The sequence below is a fragment of the Enoplosus armatus genome, chromosome 23 (genome assembly GCF_043641665.1).
Source record: "Enoplosus armatus isolate fEnoArm2 chromosome 23, fEnoArm2.hap1, whole genome shotgun sequence".
Taxonomy (NCBI): domain Eukaryota; kingdom Metazoa; phylum Chordata; class Actinopteri; order Centrarchiformes; family Enoplosidae; genus Enoplosus; species Enoplosus armatus.
In genome coordinates this window covers 7,473,091-7,491,365 of record NC_092202.1, presented here as the reverse complement: position 1 = coordinate 7,491,365, position 18,275 = coordinate 7,473,091, and the positions used below count along the sequence as shown (strand labels likewise).

Below are 18,275 nucleotides of genomic sequence, written 5' to 3'. Positions count from 1 at the left end.
CTTTTGCCTTTGCTAAGTTATCCCTTAGTATTTACTTTGATCTGAAGAATCCTTGCAACTGTATCTAAAATATGAATTGTTGTTTTTCATTTTTATATCATAATAAATTTGGATTTTGGTGCGTTGGTTGGATGAAACATCACAACAAGAAATTATGATGGAATTGTTCCACTACTTATAAAAATATTTTGTAGACTAAACAATCAAGAAAATAATTGGCAGATTTATGAAAGTAATCATTAGTTGCAGTTAACTAGGAACACACTTCTGGTACCTGAACTCCGGAAACCTGCCGACACAGAGTACTGATCTGATACCAGTGCGCTCCTTTTCTGAAATTCGAAAATCTGTGTTCCTCACAGTGAAGCCTTCATCTTTATGTAGGTTAACGCGAGGCAGGTCACTTCTTGAAACCTGTGTCGACAAACATCACATCTTTTTTCCTCAGCTCTGATGTTGATGCACAGCGCTGCACAGCGAGAGAACTTCCTTCAGTCGAGAAATCTCACCTGGGAGGAAGCCAGGAACCACTGCCAGGTACAAGGTCAACCTCAGTGTTATGTAGGACAGACTGTAAAATGAAAATACTGAAGAGGTTGTGGTTTTTAATTACGAGGGCACATGTATTTGAAGCAGCATTTGATTGCACAGTATTATACAGTTGTCAAATTAAGCATTATGTTCAGAGCTAGTGATTAGCAGATTTACTTCCATGTTGCATTCACAGTGTAGTTTGGATTTAATTATCAACGGCTGTTCATTTATTATTATTATTTGTTTTAGTGTTGATAGTCAAATACAGCAGACTGATTGACAGACTTAATGGTTTATTTCTTAACAACTCCACAAACCATGGCCTCATAATGACCACTGACAAAACACAAACATCCAGGGTTGAATTCTAATTTTGGATTGGGTACCATTTTCCATTTCATCTCAGCCTATACATGAAATAAATGTCCCAACATTGTCAAGAAAACTTTTAATATATAATAAATCTTAATACCACAGTATGAAAAACTTTGCCTGAACTAGATCTACTGTAAAAGATTGACTGTATCCTTTCACATCCTGTCAGGTCTGTTTCAAAGACCTGGTGACACTGACTCCTGAATACATCCAAACCATCAGCCCGAACCTCACCTCCGAGTACTGGGTCGGTCTCCGCAAGAACTTCTCCTCCACCAACATATCCTGGTCCCAGTGGGCCAACGGGGACCCACTCGCCTACCAGAACTGGTACCCCGGTTGGCCCGTGTTCAAATCCTCCTTCCCAAGAAGAGACTGCTGCAGCTGCTCCTGCACCTGCCCAGCGGCGACAACCCAGAGTACGACCAGAGTCACAGAATTTACAACCGAAAATGTGACAAGCTTTTCTGGACTCAGGGGAGACACAACTGAAAATGTGACAAGTTCTAGTGAATGGGGCCCAAACACCCCAGAGTTTACCACAGCAGCGACCATGACCACGCTGCCGCATGTAGACAACGCTGCCGCATGTGTGCGATCGCCTATGCTGCTGCCGGATGATGTCCCCGACCCTGATGAGAACTACATAGAAGACTCTTGTGTGGCCATGCTCAGCTTTGGGGCTTGGGTTGAAAAGAACTGCATGGAGCTTCTGCCTTTTATATGTTATGATGGTAAGACTAATTTAAAGCCGTTTAGTGGTTTGTTTCCCCTGTAATTTTAGATCACACATGGTCCAAAAATAACTACTATATATGACTTGTGCAGGGCAACTGTAAAGTTGCACCTGTCTCAGCATCGCACCCAAACAGTAGCATTACTAATTTAATTAAATCTAAACTCTATTTCTATTAATTTTCCCCAGTTTAATGTATGTATTGAAATATAAATAAGGTGCAAATCCAAAATATACACAATGCCAAAAATAATCACAGATTAACAGTAAGGATCATTCTTGGTGAGTTTATGAGTTTTTGAAATCAGATTAATTAATTAGATTGGTCTAGATAAAAAGATCTTCTTGTGTGTTAGTCTCTGTAATGTATAAATAAGATTTATATTAATATACGTGTGGCCCCACATCTTCACACACTGAGTTTATTTATTGATAGGGCATGTTTCATCCTCTTTATGTCAAGATACAAAATAAAAAAAAAACACTAATCACCATTAATCTCAACTTCCATTCCAGTCCACCTACCCAAAAAACCACAAACAACAAAATAAAACACAAGGCAGCCACAGAAGCCTAAGTACATCTAGTCAGCATTTCCACAAAGTTCCTGAATAGTACAGAAACAATCAGATCAACAAAAAAAAAAATCTAAAGAATCTAAAAAGCTAAATAAACTAGTAACAATAAATGACAATCAAACACATGAAGGAAAAATATCCATAGAATTTGTATGTAAGGTTGTCACACGTGTGAGATCTTTCTTACTGGATTTGTCCACTCGCTAGTTTAAAAATGAGAGGGTAACAGATGCTTGGATTTATAGTCTAATATGCACTCTTGCATGTGCACTCTATTCACACTTTATTCAGAATTATACACCCCATTTTTGCACCCTTTTGTGTATTTTTACCTCCCTGGATATTTCAGGTTCTTTGCCAATTAACAATCTTCACCTCATTTCCAACCGCAGATCGTTTCTTTGGCCGAGCCAACGTTTCCGAGGTGACTTCCGGGAGCGCCGTCCTCACGTGGCTAGCCGGGCCTGACGGCATCAGCCATTACAGTGTAAAGGTCAATGATGACCCAGAACAGATGATAATACCGATTACTAATTTGACCTTGACCCTTGTCAACCTGACAGCAGGCACCCGCTACAATGTCCAGGTGATCTCCATTAAGTGTGGGAGAGACCTCAACCCGCAGGAGGTGACCTTCTACACCAGTGAGTGCCTCGTTCTGTCACATCTGACTGAATTAAATAATCCTGTTATTTAGATTCATTTACACCTGTTAGCTTCAATTAACAGATCTGCTGTCTTCCATGCAACTAGATATGAGAGGTGGAGGGGTCATAGCCAAAGTGCTTTAATAATATTCCTGCAACAAAATGAACAAACAATTCTTTCTTGCTCCAGTTTGGTTTTCTTTTGTTTCAATTTTAGCCAGTTATTTCATCCTTATTTACCAATTATAAATATATTATATTGTTGTTAAATTAACATGTACATGGCTATTGGAGAAATTAAGGATTTCACACAAATAAAGTTTATTTTTTAGAAATTAAAATTGCATGTTTAAGTAGAATTAAATATCACTGAGTACAACTGTTGAGGATTTACAAACACACACCTCTTATTAAAATATGGTTTGCCAGCTACCACGAACCACAAGCTAAAGGTCCAGTGTGGTTTTATATGATTAGCTAGTTTATATACATCACCTCTGACTGGATAAATGTATGTAGACGCCACAGAATCATCAAATGCATTTTAACGTTTTACAGGAAGAGAAGAAAAAGTATGGTTTTTATAACATATATTTGGTAACATATATAACGTATATTTGGCATATAGACAATTAACAAAGGGATACTTGGAAAACGAAAAAAGTTTTTGAGAAAGTTAGAGCACACGAGAACAGCGATGATGCACACTGTTTTTTGAAATCAGGTTACCACATTTTCTTATGATTTAAAATAGTAATGAGCCCTCGTAATAATGCAAACACTTTTATATCTCTCCTCAGCACCTAACAAAGTGGAAAACCTCGAAGTCACCAACGTGACAGAAACCTCTGTCTACCTAAGCTGGAGCACACCAGTTGGAAAAGTGGGTTTCTATCTTATTAAGGTCCACAATAGGAACATTCTGTTAAAAAATAACACAAAGGGCAAAGAGGTCAGCAATTTGACACGTGGAGGCCTTTACACATTCACCGTCCTCTCAGGAGTTGAGGATGCTCCAGTCAAATGGAGTGAAGAATCAAGCATCACAAAGTACACCAGTGAGTTCATATCACTTAAAACTTCACAGAAATAAAAGCTTTATAATGCCTGACAGGACTGATGTAGGTAAGTACGCTGTGTGGCTGACACCAGTGAAAGCACATCAACAGCTTGTTCAGGTTTATAGCTGGAATTCAAATCAGCAGAGGCAAATTAGAGCCACATCTGACACCTGTGAGATTGTAATTGGGGTTGTTGTCTGTAAACCGAGTCATGTTGTGTCTGTTTCATGTTTGAATGTCTGTTCTCTCTTTCAGAGCCCGGGACTGTGTCCGAGCTGATGGTGTCTGAGAATACCAACAGCTCGCTGCGGCTTCAATGGACGCCACCCATGGGAAACACCACGGGTTACAGGGTGAAGGCCATGGATGACGATAATAAGTATGTATTTGTAGATAATAATACAATAACAATTTATTTACTTATTTAAATTCAAGTATACTGTATTTACAGTGGTGTTTGTTTTGACTGTTTTGTTTGTGGTGACTCTGGTGACTTTTCCTGTAGCGCCACCATGAGTTAGACATTAGCTCAAATAATCACTATTCCTTAATACGGCTTGTTCTATGTTGCTGCTTACAAAATCCTCTTCACCTTCAAGACTTCATTGTTACTCAGGAATAGAAATACATCCAAATACAACTTATTTTTTTATTCTAAAACATGCAATGATGCAAACAAACAAACCTTTTAGACTCTGTTGATTTGCTCTTTGATGATTTCGACAGTAAAACTGAAAGTTATTAATGCCATTGCACCTGAAATGGTAAATAAAGATAAAGCAGCGTGGAGAAACTCCCCAGTTGTCAGAAGTCAGAAAAGAGAACGCAAATGGCAGAAAAATTCACTACAACATCTTTAGAGAGGCTTTGTAATTACAATTCATATTTTTAAATTTAATGTTGCTGCATAGGAATAGGAATGAAGTCCCAAACTACGCAACAAGACCCAAGTTGTAATAAACTGGTATTATCTTTTCATCTCTGACAACTTGTCACTCTGCCAGCAGCAGTTTGAATCAACTAACAGTTTCTCTTTCTAACAGCATATTGTATCATGAAGTGGTGAATCAAACGAACATCACAGTGTCAAATCTGACGATGGGTGTCAAGATAACCCTCAGTGTGTCAGCACTGGCCGGTGACACTGAAGAGGGAGACAAAGTGACCGTCGTCAACTACACCGGTAACTCTAGGCTAATGGTTTGGTTAACCGCTAGTTGTTGGTCAGTAGAGAAGTCCATGATTCACAGAAACAGAACAAAAACTGTCCTGCTTTGCTGAATGTCACTAATCTGACTTTGTGCCTCCTACATAGCTCCTGGACCAATTTCAAACCTGAATTTGTCCACAACGACTGTCTCCCTCACTGCGGAATGGAAAGCTCCTGATGCTTATTCATCTTTCACTGTCAAGCTCCAGCTTGATGGCGAAAATGAAGACACAATACACAACCTAACAGTACCTAATGCATGCTTTAACGGACTGAAGACTGCAGCCAATTACACAGTGACCGTCTACAGCGTTAGCGGACATATCAGGGGCCCGCCAGTGGGAGGCTCAAAATTCACCTGTGAGTCGCTTTGGCCCCTGTTGTTTTTTCCCCATTTGTGTGTTTAAAGTTATAATCCTTAATATTTGGTTGGTTTGGCGACACCCCTGGTTACCGGTGATAACAGCAAGTGTGTTTTGATAGTATAGCAAACGCTCCCTGAGCAGCTACTTTGTCAAAAATACGACAGGAGAGCTGCTGGTGTATCTGTTTACAACAGAGCCAACCAAACTCATGTTGTTTTAATAATCAATAATAGTCAATAATTGGCCTTTTTCCGATGTGCAAGATGGAGCACATCAGTATTGACTGATTTTGAATTTTTGAAGAACAATGTCAGCACTGTGACAAATATATCACGTTTCCTGTCACTGCGTCACAATAAAAGCCACCCCATGTTCTGCCAGTTGAACACTTTTAATGTGAAGCAGTAGGAAATGTTGTGTGAGCATTAGCAGTAACTTAATGCAGCTCTGATATAACGTTAGGAGAGTGAACAGTAAACAGTGAGGCTGATGTCAATGAGATGACGTTAAAAAGAGTAACTCTGGATTACATGCTGCATCGTTTCCTGTGAATCTCTCGTGCATGTGAAGGCAATTTGTACTCTGCAGGGAATGGCAGACTCCGCCACTAACAATGAAAACTACTTCATAGAGAGTTTATTACAGAATATATATACATCGAATGGCTTGTGCTGTAAAGATGCCAACCATGAACAATTTCAAACACGGTTTAATTTCATGAAAATCTCACTGATTGTAACTTTAAAATCAGTCATTTTCAGTATATTCCCTGATCGAAAATAAAAAACATTTATGATGAAAATCCTTTGACTGCAAGTTAATCTGATGAATCACTGCCTCAATTTCTCTCTCTTCCCTGTTTTTCCAGTGCCGATGCCGCCTACTGATGTCACAGTCTTTTCTCATGATAAAAAGGTGACGATCAAGTGGAACGCCCCTGTCAGCACAGTAACTGTCGGGTACTCTGTCAAAATCAGCTCCAGCTTCTGGGGCCACAGCTGGATTGACATTCTGGATGACATAACCAACCACACGTATAATGGCTTGAACTCAGGGACCAAGTACGACTTTGAAGTGCGAACATTGGCAGATAAACTGTCAAGTGACCCAGCAAATGCGTCACATACGACAGGTGAGACTCTCAGACCTGAAAGACCGTACTGGTTGTTTTGCATGCATTAGCCTATCAGCAACAAACTATGTATACTATGCCGTTATCAAATTCATCTTTATTTGTCCTCTCTAGTGGTGACAAAGGGCTCAAGAAGAAATGACTGATTATGAGCATTATTATTATTAGTCAAGACCTCAACTGGAGCTCATGTAATGAATAATGACAGACAGGTAGAAACAGGACTTAAAAAAAGGGGGGGGGCGGGTCTTGTACCATAATATCACAAGGGGATGTGTGTGGTCGCTATGTTTAACTCATTTTTTAATTTAAAGTAGGACACAAGCTCAACACATCCTTTTTTTTTGTGGAGTTTCAATCAGCACCATCAGACCTGTAGCAAATAGCAGCTAAGAAGCTCATTGACTCAAGTGTCAATTTTAACAAAAACCTTCTTGAATCAAGTTTTTAATCGGTTAATCCATCTTTGGCCACCTATCTGGGTCCAGGCCGACTATGAATTATTGTTATATACAGCTGGGAAGCACTGACCAACATGTGACGTAAATGTCAATAAATTCATGAATCATGTATCATGTATTTTTCAGGCAGTCCAAACAGATTAGGCATGAAAGCACCCTAAGAAATCAATCTAAATATATATGTTATGTTTTAGAGATTGTGATGTAAAATGCTATTTGTAGTTAATAGGCTAGAAGTGCCGAATAAAGTAAAGGAAGGTCTTTGGAAGTCCATATACTGTATATATATATATAACTGGTGGCCTAGGTGACAAAACAAACAGCGTCCGACCACAGTGCACGTTATTTATTTCTCCACATGCAAATTTTACAGCATGAATGAGAGTGTGCTGTTTGTTCCCCAGATGCAAATAAAAAGGAAATCAGTCTGTCTATGTTGTGCTCTTCGCGTGAACCTCTCCTCTGCGATAACACCAACACAAGGGAAAGTGTATTTAATCAGGTATGGTAAGGGTGATATTCTTATACTACGAACTTCTCTTCCTGCTGAAATAGAATAAAATAAATGGGACATGTGCAGTGATTATTTGTATAATGAGTGGCCTAGTTTTGTGTTTCATAAATACAGTTGGTTTAAAACTGTATGTCAATTGTATGTCAACAGCTTTCTTTTTCTTCATGTGTTTTGTTGCAGTTGCAAGCACATTTCATGGAGCATTTGAGGGACACTATCGTCTGGAAACTCGAGAGGCATGAAACTGAAAACTAAGGAACACAAGAAACATTATGTTTTATGTTTATAATTTTGTGTTTTGTGTTTTTAAATCTTTTTACTATTCTTAAAATGTGCACTGACTCTCAAGTCTTTTATATTCCGAATTTTAATTGACAGAAATGCAAAGAAATATTTAAAAAATTATTTTTTATCATGTTTAACTTTTCCATCTTTTTTTTTCTGGTGATAATGGGCTTCCAAATGTGCGTCTGATGTTAAAAAATAAACTAAACACAATATTTTTAGCATTGTGGGAGATCATTTCTTCAGTGAAAGTTAAACTCATTGATCTGGACAACACGTCACAGCGACCTTGTTTAAACACTCATATGGCACTTGTTGTAAATAAGGCAATATTTGAACTGTTTCTTCAAACTTCATTTATTGAATTTCCTAACAGATGGTAGATAACAAGTATCATTTTCAACTCTGTGCTTCAGTTGGCTTCAATTCAGATTTAAACTATAAGACAATAAAACAGAACAGCAGAAAGAAACAAAAACTAATTACATGTACAAAAAGGGGAATTTGTGGTCACCTGAGAACAGAAAGTTGCATACTTCTCCATTTTCCAAGTCACAACAGTTTCAGGGATCACTGAATTTTACATTTTTGCAACTTCTATCAACAACAAACTTGATTACAGACCAACGTGAGACTCACCTTGACCTGATGGCTTTGTTTGATAATTAGAAGATAAATTAGGTCAGGTCAGCAGATGAACACGTAGAGAAGTCAAAGCTGTCACGTCGGGTTCATGTGTGGGCTGAGCACCTGCCTGTATGACACCTCCAGGGTCTGAGATGGTGCTGTTATAAATAGTTACTGCATACACAAGCTGTTGGTGCTCTGCATGCCCTGCCAGCTTCCTCTGTTAAACTTCAATAAGTACTTTAGTTTTCAGCTTCCACACTGAAGAGAACAGCAGTAATATGAGGAAGGGTGGGGTGGTCACATTTTGTTCAGCTAAAAGCATGAAAGATGTAAATATGAGTGAACCAGCGTGAGGAACGGCTGAAAAGTAAAAGGACTAAGAGTATCAAAGATGGATTTGAGAAACCAGGAGGAAGATGCAGAGAGGGAAACCCCTACAGGTTAGTTACAAAGACCATCTCCCACCTCAACTACCGTAAATAAAGTGTACTTTTATATGAAGAGTTTGACCAGAAATCAAAGAGAGAGCTTTAAAAAGAGACTTTCTCAATAAGAAAGGATTGAAACAACAATGGGCACCAATAACATGCAAAGCTACAGTTTTGTCTGGTTGCAAAGGTTTTCCTTTTCTCGGAAAGTGTCGCAGTTTTATCTTAATGAGGGTCAAAAGGTGAAATGCTGTATATCAGCCAGGCTTAGTCATTTTCACTGGTTATCTCCTCTACGTTTGGAGGATTTGAAACAGATTTGACAGTGAAGTGCTTTTCAAAGTGTCTCAGTAGAGTTTTAAAACGGACCCCATCAAAAATAATGTTAGAGAGGTGAACATTTCTTCATTAAAGGCCGTGATGATGCTGGAAATTATCATTCAAAAAAAAGAAAAAGTGCCTCGATGCATTGATCCAATGACGTTTGTTTGTTTCATGAGTGTTTTTTTTGTTGTTGTTTTTTTTACCATCACAGATGCAGGACGCTGTCAGACTTGTCAGCTGACAGCTAGTGTGGCCGTTGCTATGGCAACCACAGTGCTGGTCACAGGACTTCTCCTGTGTTTGGTATTATTTGGTGAGTATAAATGTAAGATCATACATTTGTATAGGATGGTACGTTTTACATTTGTTTATATTGTGTGTATGTACTGTACAATTTTCACTTTATTTCTATGTTTCTGTGTTTCTCTGTTTTACTGCCAACCTCGACTAACTGAAACCTGAACAAAACAAATGTCAAAATAAATGATGTCTTATTTATTTTGAGGACATTGTTTTAGTTTGATTATTGTTTTTCAGTCTGTTTTTTGTGTTGATGACAATCTGTGACAACATTTAATTTGTAGTTTTTGCGTTAGTTGTAGTTTTTAATTTAAAGGCCCTCTCAGGTGCATGATTACATCTCTTCTGAGAATTGTGTGTGCTTATACAGACTGTGTGTGAACCACGTCCTCTGATTAGTTTTGTTGCACCTTTTTAAGGTGGGACAAATTACACATGTGTCATTCTTATTGGTTCACATAGTTTGGTGACCTCACGCAACAAGCCCCCTTTTTACAGCAGACATTTTGACATGTCACAGTGGGAGAAGTACCGGTGTAGATAATAAAATGATACTTTTCCTCTTGAAATTACAAACCATCTTGAAGTAGCTATGCTGATAAAGTCAAACTTCCATCAAGTATTTCCATCAATTATCAGTGCCACTTCATGTTCATTTGTAAATTCATCCATCAGTCACATGGACAGCAGCACCAGAAGTGGATCAGACCTCCAAAGCCTCAGGAAAGGAGCTGATGGAGCGACTGCAGCAGTGCCAGAAGGAGCACCATGATCTGGACGTGATGCTCTACACTGTCACTCAAGGTGATTTTACTTTTTCTTCTCTGATACAAACATCTGACTTCCTGCAAATGTGACATCTCAAAGGGTCTGTTTGCTCTCCTGCTGCGCTCAGACTCCAGGTGCAGTTTGTGTCCAGACGACTGGCTGTGGTGGAGGAGGCGCTGCTACTTTTTCTCAGTGGGATTGCAGGAAAACCGTCGGTGGACCGAGAGCGCCGAGTTCTGCCAGCAACACAACGGCAGCCTGGCTGTAATCGAAGACCCTGCAGAGATGGTAACTTTGCAAAGTGGGAGACGATGTACTTTTGTGGAAAAAACCCATCAAGGCGGCTCTGGAGCTGTAGTTAACCTTAGTAGAGTCCAAGACTAGGTCGAGTGGGCTTCAAGACACTGGAGCAAATTGAGTCAAGATTATACAGGAAATAACAGTGTAAAAACATTTTTCACACTGACTCACTCAGAGATTTAGCTGCAGGAGCTCTGCACTAAACTCAACATCCAACTACTCAACATAGATTTTTGACTAACCAGTGCCTTGTGTCTTAAACACATGTAATGCCTTGTTTGTTTCCCTATTTTTTTTTTTCTTTTAGCTTGGCTCAGAAAATGTCCAACACATCAGAACATAACTTTGACGTCAAGTTACATCAAGTCAGTTTTATTTGTTTAGCCCAAAATCACAAATCTCCCACTTCCAGGACCATCAGATGTGCAACAGATGTGCTGTGAACAGAATAGACAGAAATATGAATAGTAAAATTGCTCCAGACAGAAAACATCAGGTAGCATTGCTGTCCTCTAAATGTCGCTTCCTCTTCAGGAATTTATTCAAGGTGTGATGAAGAAGTTCCCTCAGTTCCCCTTCCTGTGGGTGGGACTGACAGATGTCGAGCAGGAGGGTCAGTGGCTGTGGTGGGACGGGACGGACATCCAGCACTACATGCCGTAAGTCCCGATCAACTGACACACAGTTAGATATTATTACATTATATATACATATTATAGAATATTCTGTTTTTATTATTATTATATTATTGTTATTGGAAACTTTGTTCTTAATACTGTTTATGTTGAATTGTATGGACTCTTCACACTAGCATCTCATTTCAATAAGTGAATTGGAAATGTACCAGTTGAACACTGTATCTACAGTATTTGAATTAAATTAATATTAAATTACATTGCATGTAGTTACATGACATGATTTCTAGGAAACTTCATTCTTTAGAAAATAACAGACCTGTAAAATAGAGAAAAAACAACAAACAAAATAAGAGAATAGAAGTAGGACCATAATCTTCAATATGTATTGAATATACGCTGTGCAATGACAGTGCCCAGGAAAATACTTTACATTAGGAGACAATGTCGAGTAGATGTTGATAGAAAACCCATCTTTGACCTGTATTTGTGTATTTTCTTGAAGATTAACACACGAACCTCATAAAATTGTATTTTTCTTTTATTACGTTATAGTACATACAAACATACATACATACATAAATACACTGACATACACACATATGCAACTTTAATCTAAAATTAAGGAGCCTATTGTATCTGTCTAAATCTAAGTATTTTGTACATTCATAAATGTGTTAATACAGATGAATTTTGTGTGTGTTGAAGGGTGATGGTGGAGTGGGATGCTGATCACAGGGACTGTGCAGACTTGAGGGGAGGTGGGAGTCTCTTTGCTGCCAGCTGTGAGTCTTATGGACCCTGGGCTTGCAAGAGAGACTCCTGACAGGCAACACACACACACAATTTATTTTTCTTTATGTATAACATGCAGCTAAAAGTACCAAAGATTTGGATATTGTTACAGAACATTGCCACTCATACTCAGCTACATTTTGTCAGGCAAATTTATCTGCTTTCTCTAAGGATAAAGTTGGCTTTGCAAAAGGTGCAAAAAGTGAAGACAATGTGTGTCCAAAGAACCTTTATTGAAGGACTTTACATTTGTAAAGATACATGCAGAGACAACATGATTTGTGTAGGAAATATTCCTTATGTGCATATCTGAAAGTGCATTATAAAGTGCATGCATGTATGTAGATGCAGCATGTGTTCACACTTTCAAGTCTACACGTAAATCTGAAAGTTTGTAGAAGTGACATACAGCTGTTTGCTTCATTTGTGGACAGACTCAGCTTAGCTTATTCTTTCAAATTCAATTCTATTTTAAATAAATATTTTTGTTTTTACTCACAGTCGAGTTTTCAAAGTTTGTGTTTCTCAAGATCTGATACAAATCTTTGCAAATTTTTAGAGTGCTATGATCCATTAACTTTTTCCATTAAGAATATAATTTAGCACTTTGATGCAGTTCGGCCGACCCCTGTTCAAAGCCAGTTTTTAACTGAAGCTTGTGAAATTTTCGAGGGGAGAGACTGACAGATATATTTAAAGTAACATTTAGTGAAATTCAGCAAATTCATGTGAAAGTCAGATCTTGTCCTTTTCGATGAATTTTAAATCTAACTGATGACACCACTTTTGAAGAAAAAATCATTTTTATTTTCTGGTCAGGGCAATTTTTGCCAAAGGGAATTCTTCCAAGCGTCCAATAAGAGATGTTACCTCTCTCAGTTTACTCTGATTTTATGTGGTGGGATGATTGTCATGAGTGTGCGACCATCCAGCAGGGTGAACAGAGGGTACAGCTTCCCCTTGAAGGTTCCAGTGAAGGTGTAGATGTGGGACTTTGTTTCTGTGTTGTAGAAGGAGATCTGGCCCTCTTCGTAGTCTAAGTAGATCCCAACACGTTGAGGCACAAGGCCGGTGGGCAGTGGCGTTTCCGGCTTGGTGCAGGCGTAGAACTGGTTCGTGCTGCGCCACAGGGTCCAGTAGCCCTGCTTTGGGGTCATGGGGAACCGGCCGTGACGCTTGGAGTTGGCGGTCGTCAATCCCACGCGCCAGTAGCCGTTTCTGGCTATGTCCACCTCCCAGTAGTGGCGGCCGCTGTTGTAGCCCTCCCAGCCCAGCACGCAGGGCCAGCTGTCGAAACGCTGGGAGTTGTAAGGCAGGTCGGCCTCTGAGGGGCCCTCCTGGACCCTACGTTGGTTGTCTGACAGCACCAGCCAGGGGTGGTTGGTCGTGGGGTCGAGAACCACGTCAGCTGAAAGGAAAAAGAGGCACAACTGAGCTTTTACATACTGTGAATGTGAGGTTTGCTTTTTCTCTGTTCTATGTGAGATAAGATGAAGATCAAGTGGAGGCTGTTCTTACCGGCTGCGCTGCAAATCCAACTCCAGACTGAAAACAGAGACATGGACATTATGTTAAAGTTGCAGTGGATAAACAAGGGAAATGTACATGGTCTGAACCAATGATTCTAGGGGTTGGGACAAGGGGTCACAATATAAATCTAAAATGTGAGATGATTACCAGGAAAGGAAATAGGAAAAAACAAAATTCTACAACTCAAAATATCTTCACAAGTTTGGGAACCAATGATCTAAAGAACAATCAGTCGCCCTGTTAGGAGCTGTGATTGTGTTTGTCCTTTGTGTGTCAAGCTGAACAAAAGACTGAACTGATTTTTAAAATGCACACCTGAGTTCGGGATGTATCTTGGAATTCCTGCTTTCCATGTCCTTTGCTTTGCCAGTAGCCATAACTGTGGAATCATTGTCTGAAAAGGGGAAAAAAAAGGAAAGATAAAAGGAAATGCATTTTCACGTGGTGATTCCCTAATTCTGCCTTCCTTTATGACCATGCAGTTTGCAAATACAATCCTGAGCGCTAAATCTTGTAAATGCTGTGTGAACCTTCCAGGAAACGTTAGAGCTTGGCTAAATGACATCTTGGATGTCGGCTGACACTAAATGAAAGCGCAAAAGGTCAAGGACAAGTAGAGCAAAGAGTAGTTCATTGTCACTGCACAAGTTGCAGAAAGTAACATAAAATGTTGACGCCTTAACTTCAGCAGAAATAAATAAATAAAATAAATAAATTTCAATCTAGAACGTTGCTACATAAGCCACACCATCATCTGCGAATGTGATTTATCTGCAGAGTCTTATCAGTTATCAAGAACGTTGACTTATCAGTTTATCAGGGCAGAGGCAGATCAGGGTCATTTATTGGTGCATTCAAAGAGCAGAGTTCAGTCAAAGCACACATTATGTAAAGCCGTTTCATAACCTGGTCAAGTCTGCACTGCGTGGCATTCACTTTACGGCTGTAACCGCGGTTTATTTGTGCACTATCAGAGCAATTAAAATATTTATCTTCTTCCCATGGTTTATTACCCAATTTTATGGTTAAAAAACATTTCTTGAGTTGCCTGAAATGTTTTAATATCACCAAATAAATATTCTTTTCATCTTTTCTGGGTGTACAGTATTTTTTTTAAAGAATCGTTTTGGTTGAAATGTTCATTTGTGTGACTCAGCGGTTCCTCACCGTGCTGTCCTCTTTGAGCAGAGACCAGGTGATGAACTCCAGCAGAGGCAGCAGGTTGACCAGCCGTTTCTTCTTCAGGCCCAGCAGACGCAACACTTTGCCCAGCTCGTCGCTCTGCACACCACAACTCTGCAGCAACACAAACACTCATTTCAGCAAAAAGATTTGGCACCGTTTCAGTTTCAGTTCTAGTTCCAGTTCCAGTTCAAGAACTAAAACCTTTCCACAATTTTACTGGACTATAGATTTAGGACACCTCACCTCAGTTGCCTTCTGCAGCTCCTTCGCCCACTCCATGATCCTCAGTTGTGCCTGCTCATTGGCGTCCTTCTCTTCTTTGTTTTCATGTTCTTGATTCTCAGATGCCCAGGGGGCCTCTTTCAGAAGCTAAAGACGCAAAAACAGTAAGTTAAGATTTATATTTTTGCTATTTCTTACATCAGAATACATTTTCTTTCACAATGACTTGGAGATTGGACTTTCAATCTGCAATGGATAGTTACAGTATGGTCTCTTTTAGCACCCTTAAAGAGTACTGACCTTGTCGATATGGTGGAGTTCGTCAGCCCACTCCAGGATCAGTTTCCTGCTCTCCTCAAGACTGCGCTCAGTACGCCGGTCTGAACTCTGGGCTTCCATCTTGCTGGTGCCCTCCCCCGGATCACCACTGCCCTTCTAAAACACACACAATGTCAGACAATGTCATGCACTCTTAAAAGCATAATGGTGCGTTGCTATGACAACTAGATGGCATCAAGACAAACAGTCAGCTCATGTTGGTTTTTGTTTACACCAGCTGATATTTCAGGGGTCATCAGCTGCAGCTAATTTACAGGTCATATCAGCGTTAAATGAAGGGTCAGGTTAAAGTCAGATGAGCCCCTTGTAAAAAAATCTGGTACAGTACATAACTTCTTACAGTACATGTTGGTGTCCACCCTGCAGGGCAGAGGGTCATGTAACCGGGCTGTAAAAGGGTCAATAAACGTGCGTCCTATCTGCATCCACCCACCCAATTAACCCAGTCATCACTCTGCACTGAACTGTAACTGTGGGTATTGAATAAGAACTTTGCACATTTGTAAGCTGTTTCTCCAGCTATGAACTTTTAACAGGCTGAAATGATCAACCACATGAGCCTGTGTCATTTTCCTGTCAGAATCACAAGCGTCTCATCGTTTTTTTTTGTCAACTTATTTCCTTTTCCTAAACTAAGACTGTCAAAATAACATTAATATGTGTTTTATATCTTTTCCTTCTTTTCTATATGTCTTACCTTGCAGACTTGGTCCACTTGCTCCTTCCAATGATTGATGAACTGCACACACTCCTGCAGGCTGCGTAGATCCTTCAGGCTGTTCTGATGAGAGTGTTGCTGCAGGAAACACAACAGGGCACATTTAAATGTTTATTCCTACTGTAGGTTTTTTTTTAGTTTTTTTTTAAAGATGACCTAAACATCAAGGTAATCAACAATGTGAAGGATGTTTCATGTACCTGTGACTGTTTGGTGAGGTAGGCGGGTCTGCTGGGGGCCGAGCTGTGAGCCTGGACAGCCTCGGCGGGCAGGGTCCAGCGTACAGCCCCGATGGAGCTGCTCTGGGTGGTGCTGCTGTCCTCGGCCTTCAGCAGCATGCTCACCCCTGCAGGGGGGACAAATTCTGAATTAATTTAATTTAATTTAAAATTAAATTAATATCAGTTCACACTCCGACAAAAACATAAAGCAGAAAATGAGGGGAAAAGGAGATCAGAGTGTTGATGCTTCCAAATAGCAAACATATGTGATCATTAGCCTTATTAGAGTGGCTTGAAGGGCGTCCAGATCAAGCCTTTACAGCCACAATCAAAGCTGAGTTGTATCAGGTTGGATTAAAACCATAAATGATACAGCCTACTGTAAACATTTATGAGCTCCATGACGCCACATTATCTCCCCACACTGGGCGAAGGTTGTTAGTTATCAAACAGCAGAAAGGTGGCATTCATTGGTAGCGATGGAATAAAAATAGTTTTAAAAACCTACTGCTATTAGTTTTCAGAATGCTCTTCATCTCCATGGTGGCGTCCTCACTCCTGTGGAGCTAAAAACACATGAAGAAAAATTCAATGTTTGATGAACAGAGGTGGAAGACTTAAAGTAGCAATACAGTGATATAAGAATACTCTGTCACAAGTAAAAGTCCTGCATTGAAACTGTCACTTAGGTAAAAGTGTAAGTAATATTAGCAAAATAAAATGCTGCTTCAAGTACTCATAATTGAGAGAAATGGCCCCTGTAATTAAGTATTATTGGATTATTCTTACTGATGCATTCATGGAGCCAATTCTAACTAATTCATATACTGTTGGGTTGTTTAACTTATAGCAATATAACATATTTTATGAATATTGTAAGATTTACATTATATACGATGTTGTAGGTCAGTGATCGATTTAGAATACAATCATCTTCTGCGAAGGCAACCTTTTGTCTAATTTCCTCCCGGGGATCAATAAAGTATTTCTGATTCTGAATATGAGGCAAATTTTCTCAAGTTTAAAAGCTTCTTCAGGTTGATAATAATAGTTGAGTATACAGTGTTAAATATTCTCCACATACATACATCTTGTATAAAACAAAAATTCAGAAGAAAATCTTAAAATATTCCATTATGTTAAATATATAAATACAAATTCGGACCTGTAGCATAGACACACACAGTATGTTGTATATGACCTGCGCTGATATTCCCAGATATTACCTTCAGTCTGAGGGAGCGGTGGTGCAGCAGCTCTGCTGGTGGAGAAGACTGGACAGCCGCTGCGCTCTGATCAGCCTATTTGTTCCTCTCTGCGTCTCCCTGACCCTTGGACTTTTTTTATGGCCTCTGAGATGGCAAGGGAAACTTTCTGCAGAGCTCTCTGACAAGAAATCCTCTCAGCTTCCCGGCAGCAGCTGGCAAGTTCACCGTGAGGGCAAGAAGGCATGACTTCTTTTTAACAGTCATAAATCTACGTGGAGTAACATGCCCTGATTTTAGTGAACACGTTAATAAACTAGGCTGTTATGGTTAATATATTTTTATATAGTGGGAGCTGAGATTAAAATAAAAAAAGAAATGAACATATAGTAGACATCAATTACTCTGTAACATAATTTTTAAAATACTAAAATTTGTGTTTAAAAGATAATTAAGAGATAATAGAGAAATTACATTTTTGTCTAAACATGATCTATAAACCACATTTGTAATATTTGTATATTATGTAACACAACCATTTAGGTTGGATCACAATCTTATATCATGTGTAAGTGAACGTAACAGTGATTTTTCAAATCTTTCTCAAAGAAAAACCTGTTTCATCATCAGCCTGTCGCCTTGACCTGCCGTCATCAGCCTAATGGGCCATAAATGCATCACAGTGGACAAGCCAGTATCTATTGCCTCTGGTGGCCTTTAAAGCAGCAGTAACATGAATATTTAAGCCTGCTGGAGAGCTTGTAGAAGGTCATACTG

General features: G+C 39.4%; 3 protein-coding genes across 3 annotated transcripts; 2 read left to right on the top strand and 1 right to left on the bottom strand.

Moving 5' to 3' along the window:
• Positions 1-459: 459 nt before the first annotated feature.
• On the top strand, positions 460-7,986 carry LOC139306278 (fibronectin). Its single transcript, XM_070930223.1, has 11 exons — positions 460-537; positions 1,079-1,328; positions 1,443-1,643; positions 2,787-2,867; positions 3,671-3,928; positions 4,187-4,310; positions 4,975-5,114; positions 5,247-5,501; positions 6,375-6,638; positions 7,504-7,601; positions 7,794-7,986. Exons 1-11 carry the CDS (start codon positions 460-462, stop codon positions 7,866-7,868), a joined length of 1,824 nt encoding a protein of 607 aa, XP_070786324.1. The 3' UTR covers positions 7,869-7,986.
• Positions 7,987-8,919: 933 nt separating this feature from the next.
• On the top strand, positions 8,920-12,152 carry LOC139306277 (CD209 antigen-like protein E). The gene is made up of 6 exons (XM_070930222.1): positions 8,920-8,968; positions 9,492-9,593; positions 10,256-10,384; positions 10,476-10,636; positions 11,183-11,307; positions 11,992-12,152. The coding sequence occupies exons 1-6, from the start codon at positions 8,920-8,922 to the stop codon at positions 12,107-12,109; spliced, it is 684 nt and encodes a 227-aa protein (XP_070786323.1). The 3' UTR covers positions 12,110-12,152.
• An 801-nt stretch (positions 12,153-12,953) lies between these two features.
• On the bottom strand, positions 12,954-17,094 carry LOC139306276 (butyrophilin subfamily 1 member A1-like). The gene is made up of 10 exons (XM_070930221.1): positions 17,083-17,094; positions 16,802-16,859; positions 16,273-16,418; positions 16,052-16,150; positions 15,316-15,447; positions 15,037-15,162; positions 14,776-14,904; positions 13,924-14,002; positions 13,597-13,623; positions 12,954-13,486 (listed from the first exon to the last, which is right to left on the bottom strand). Exons 1-10 carry the CDS (start codon positions 17,092-17,094, stop codon positions 12,954-12,956), a joined length of 1,341 nt encoding a protein of 446 aa, XP_070786322.1.
• Between the last annotated feature and the right edge of the window lie 1,181 nt (positions 17,095-18,275).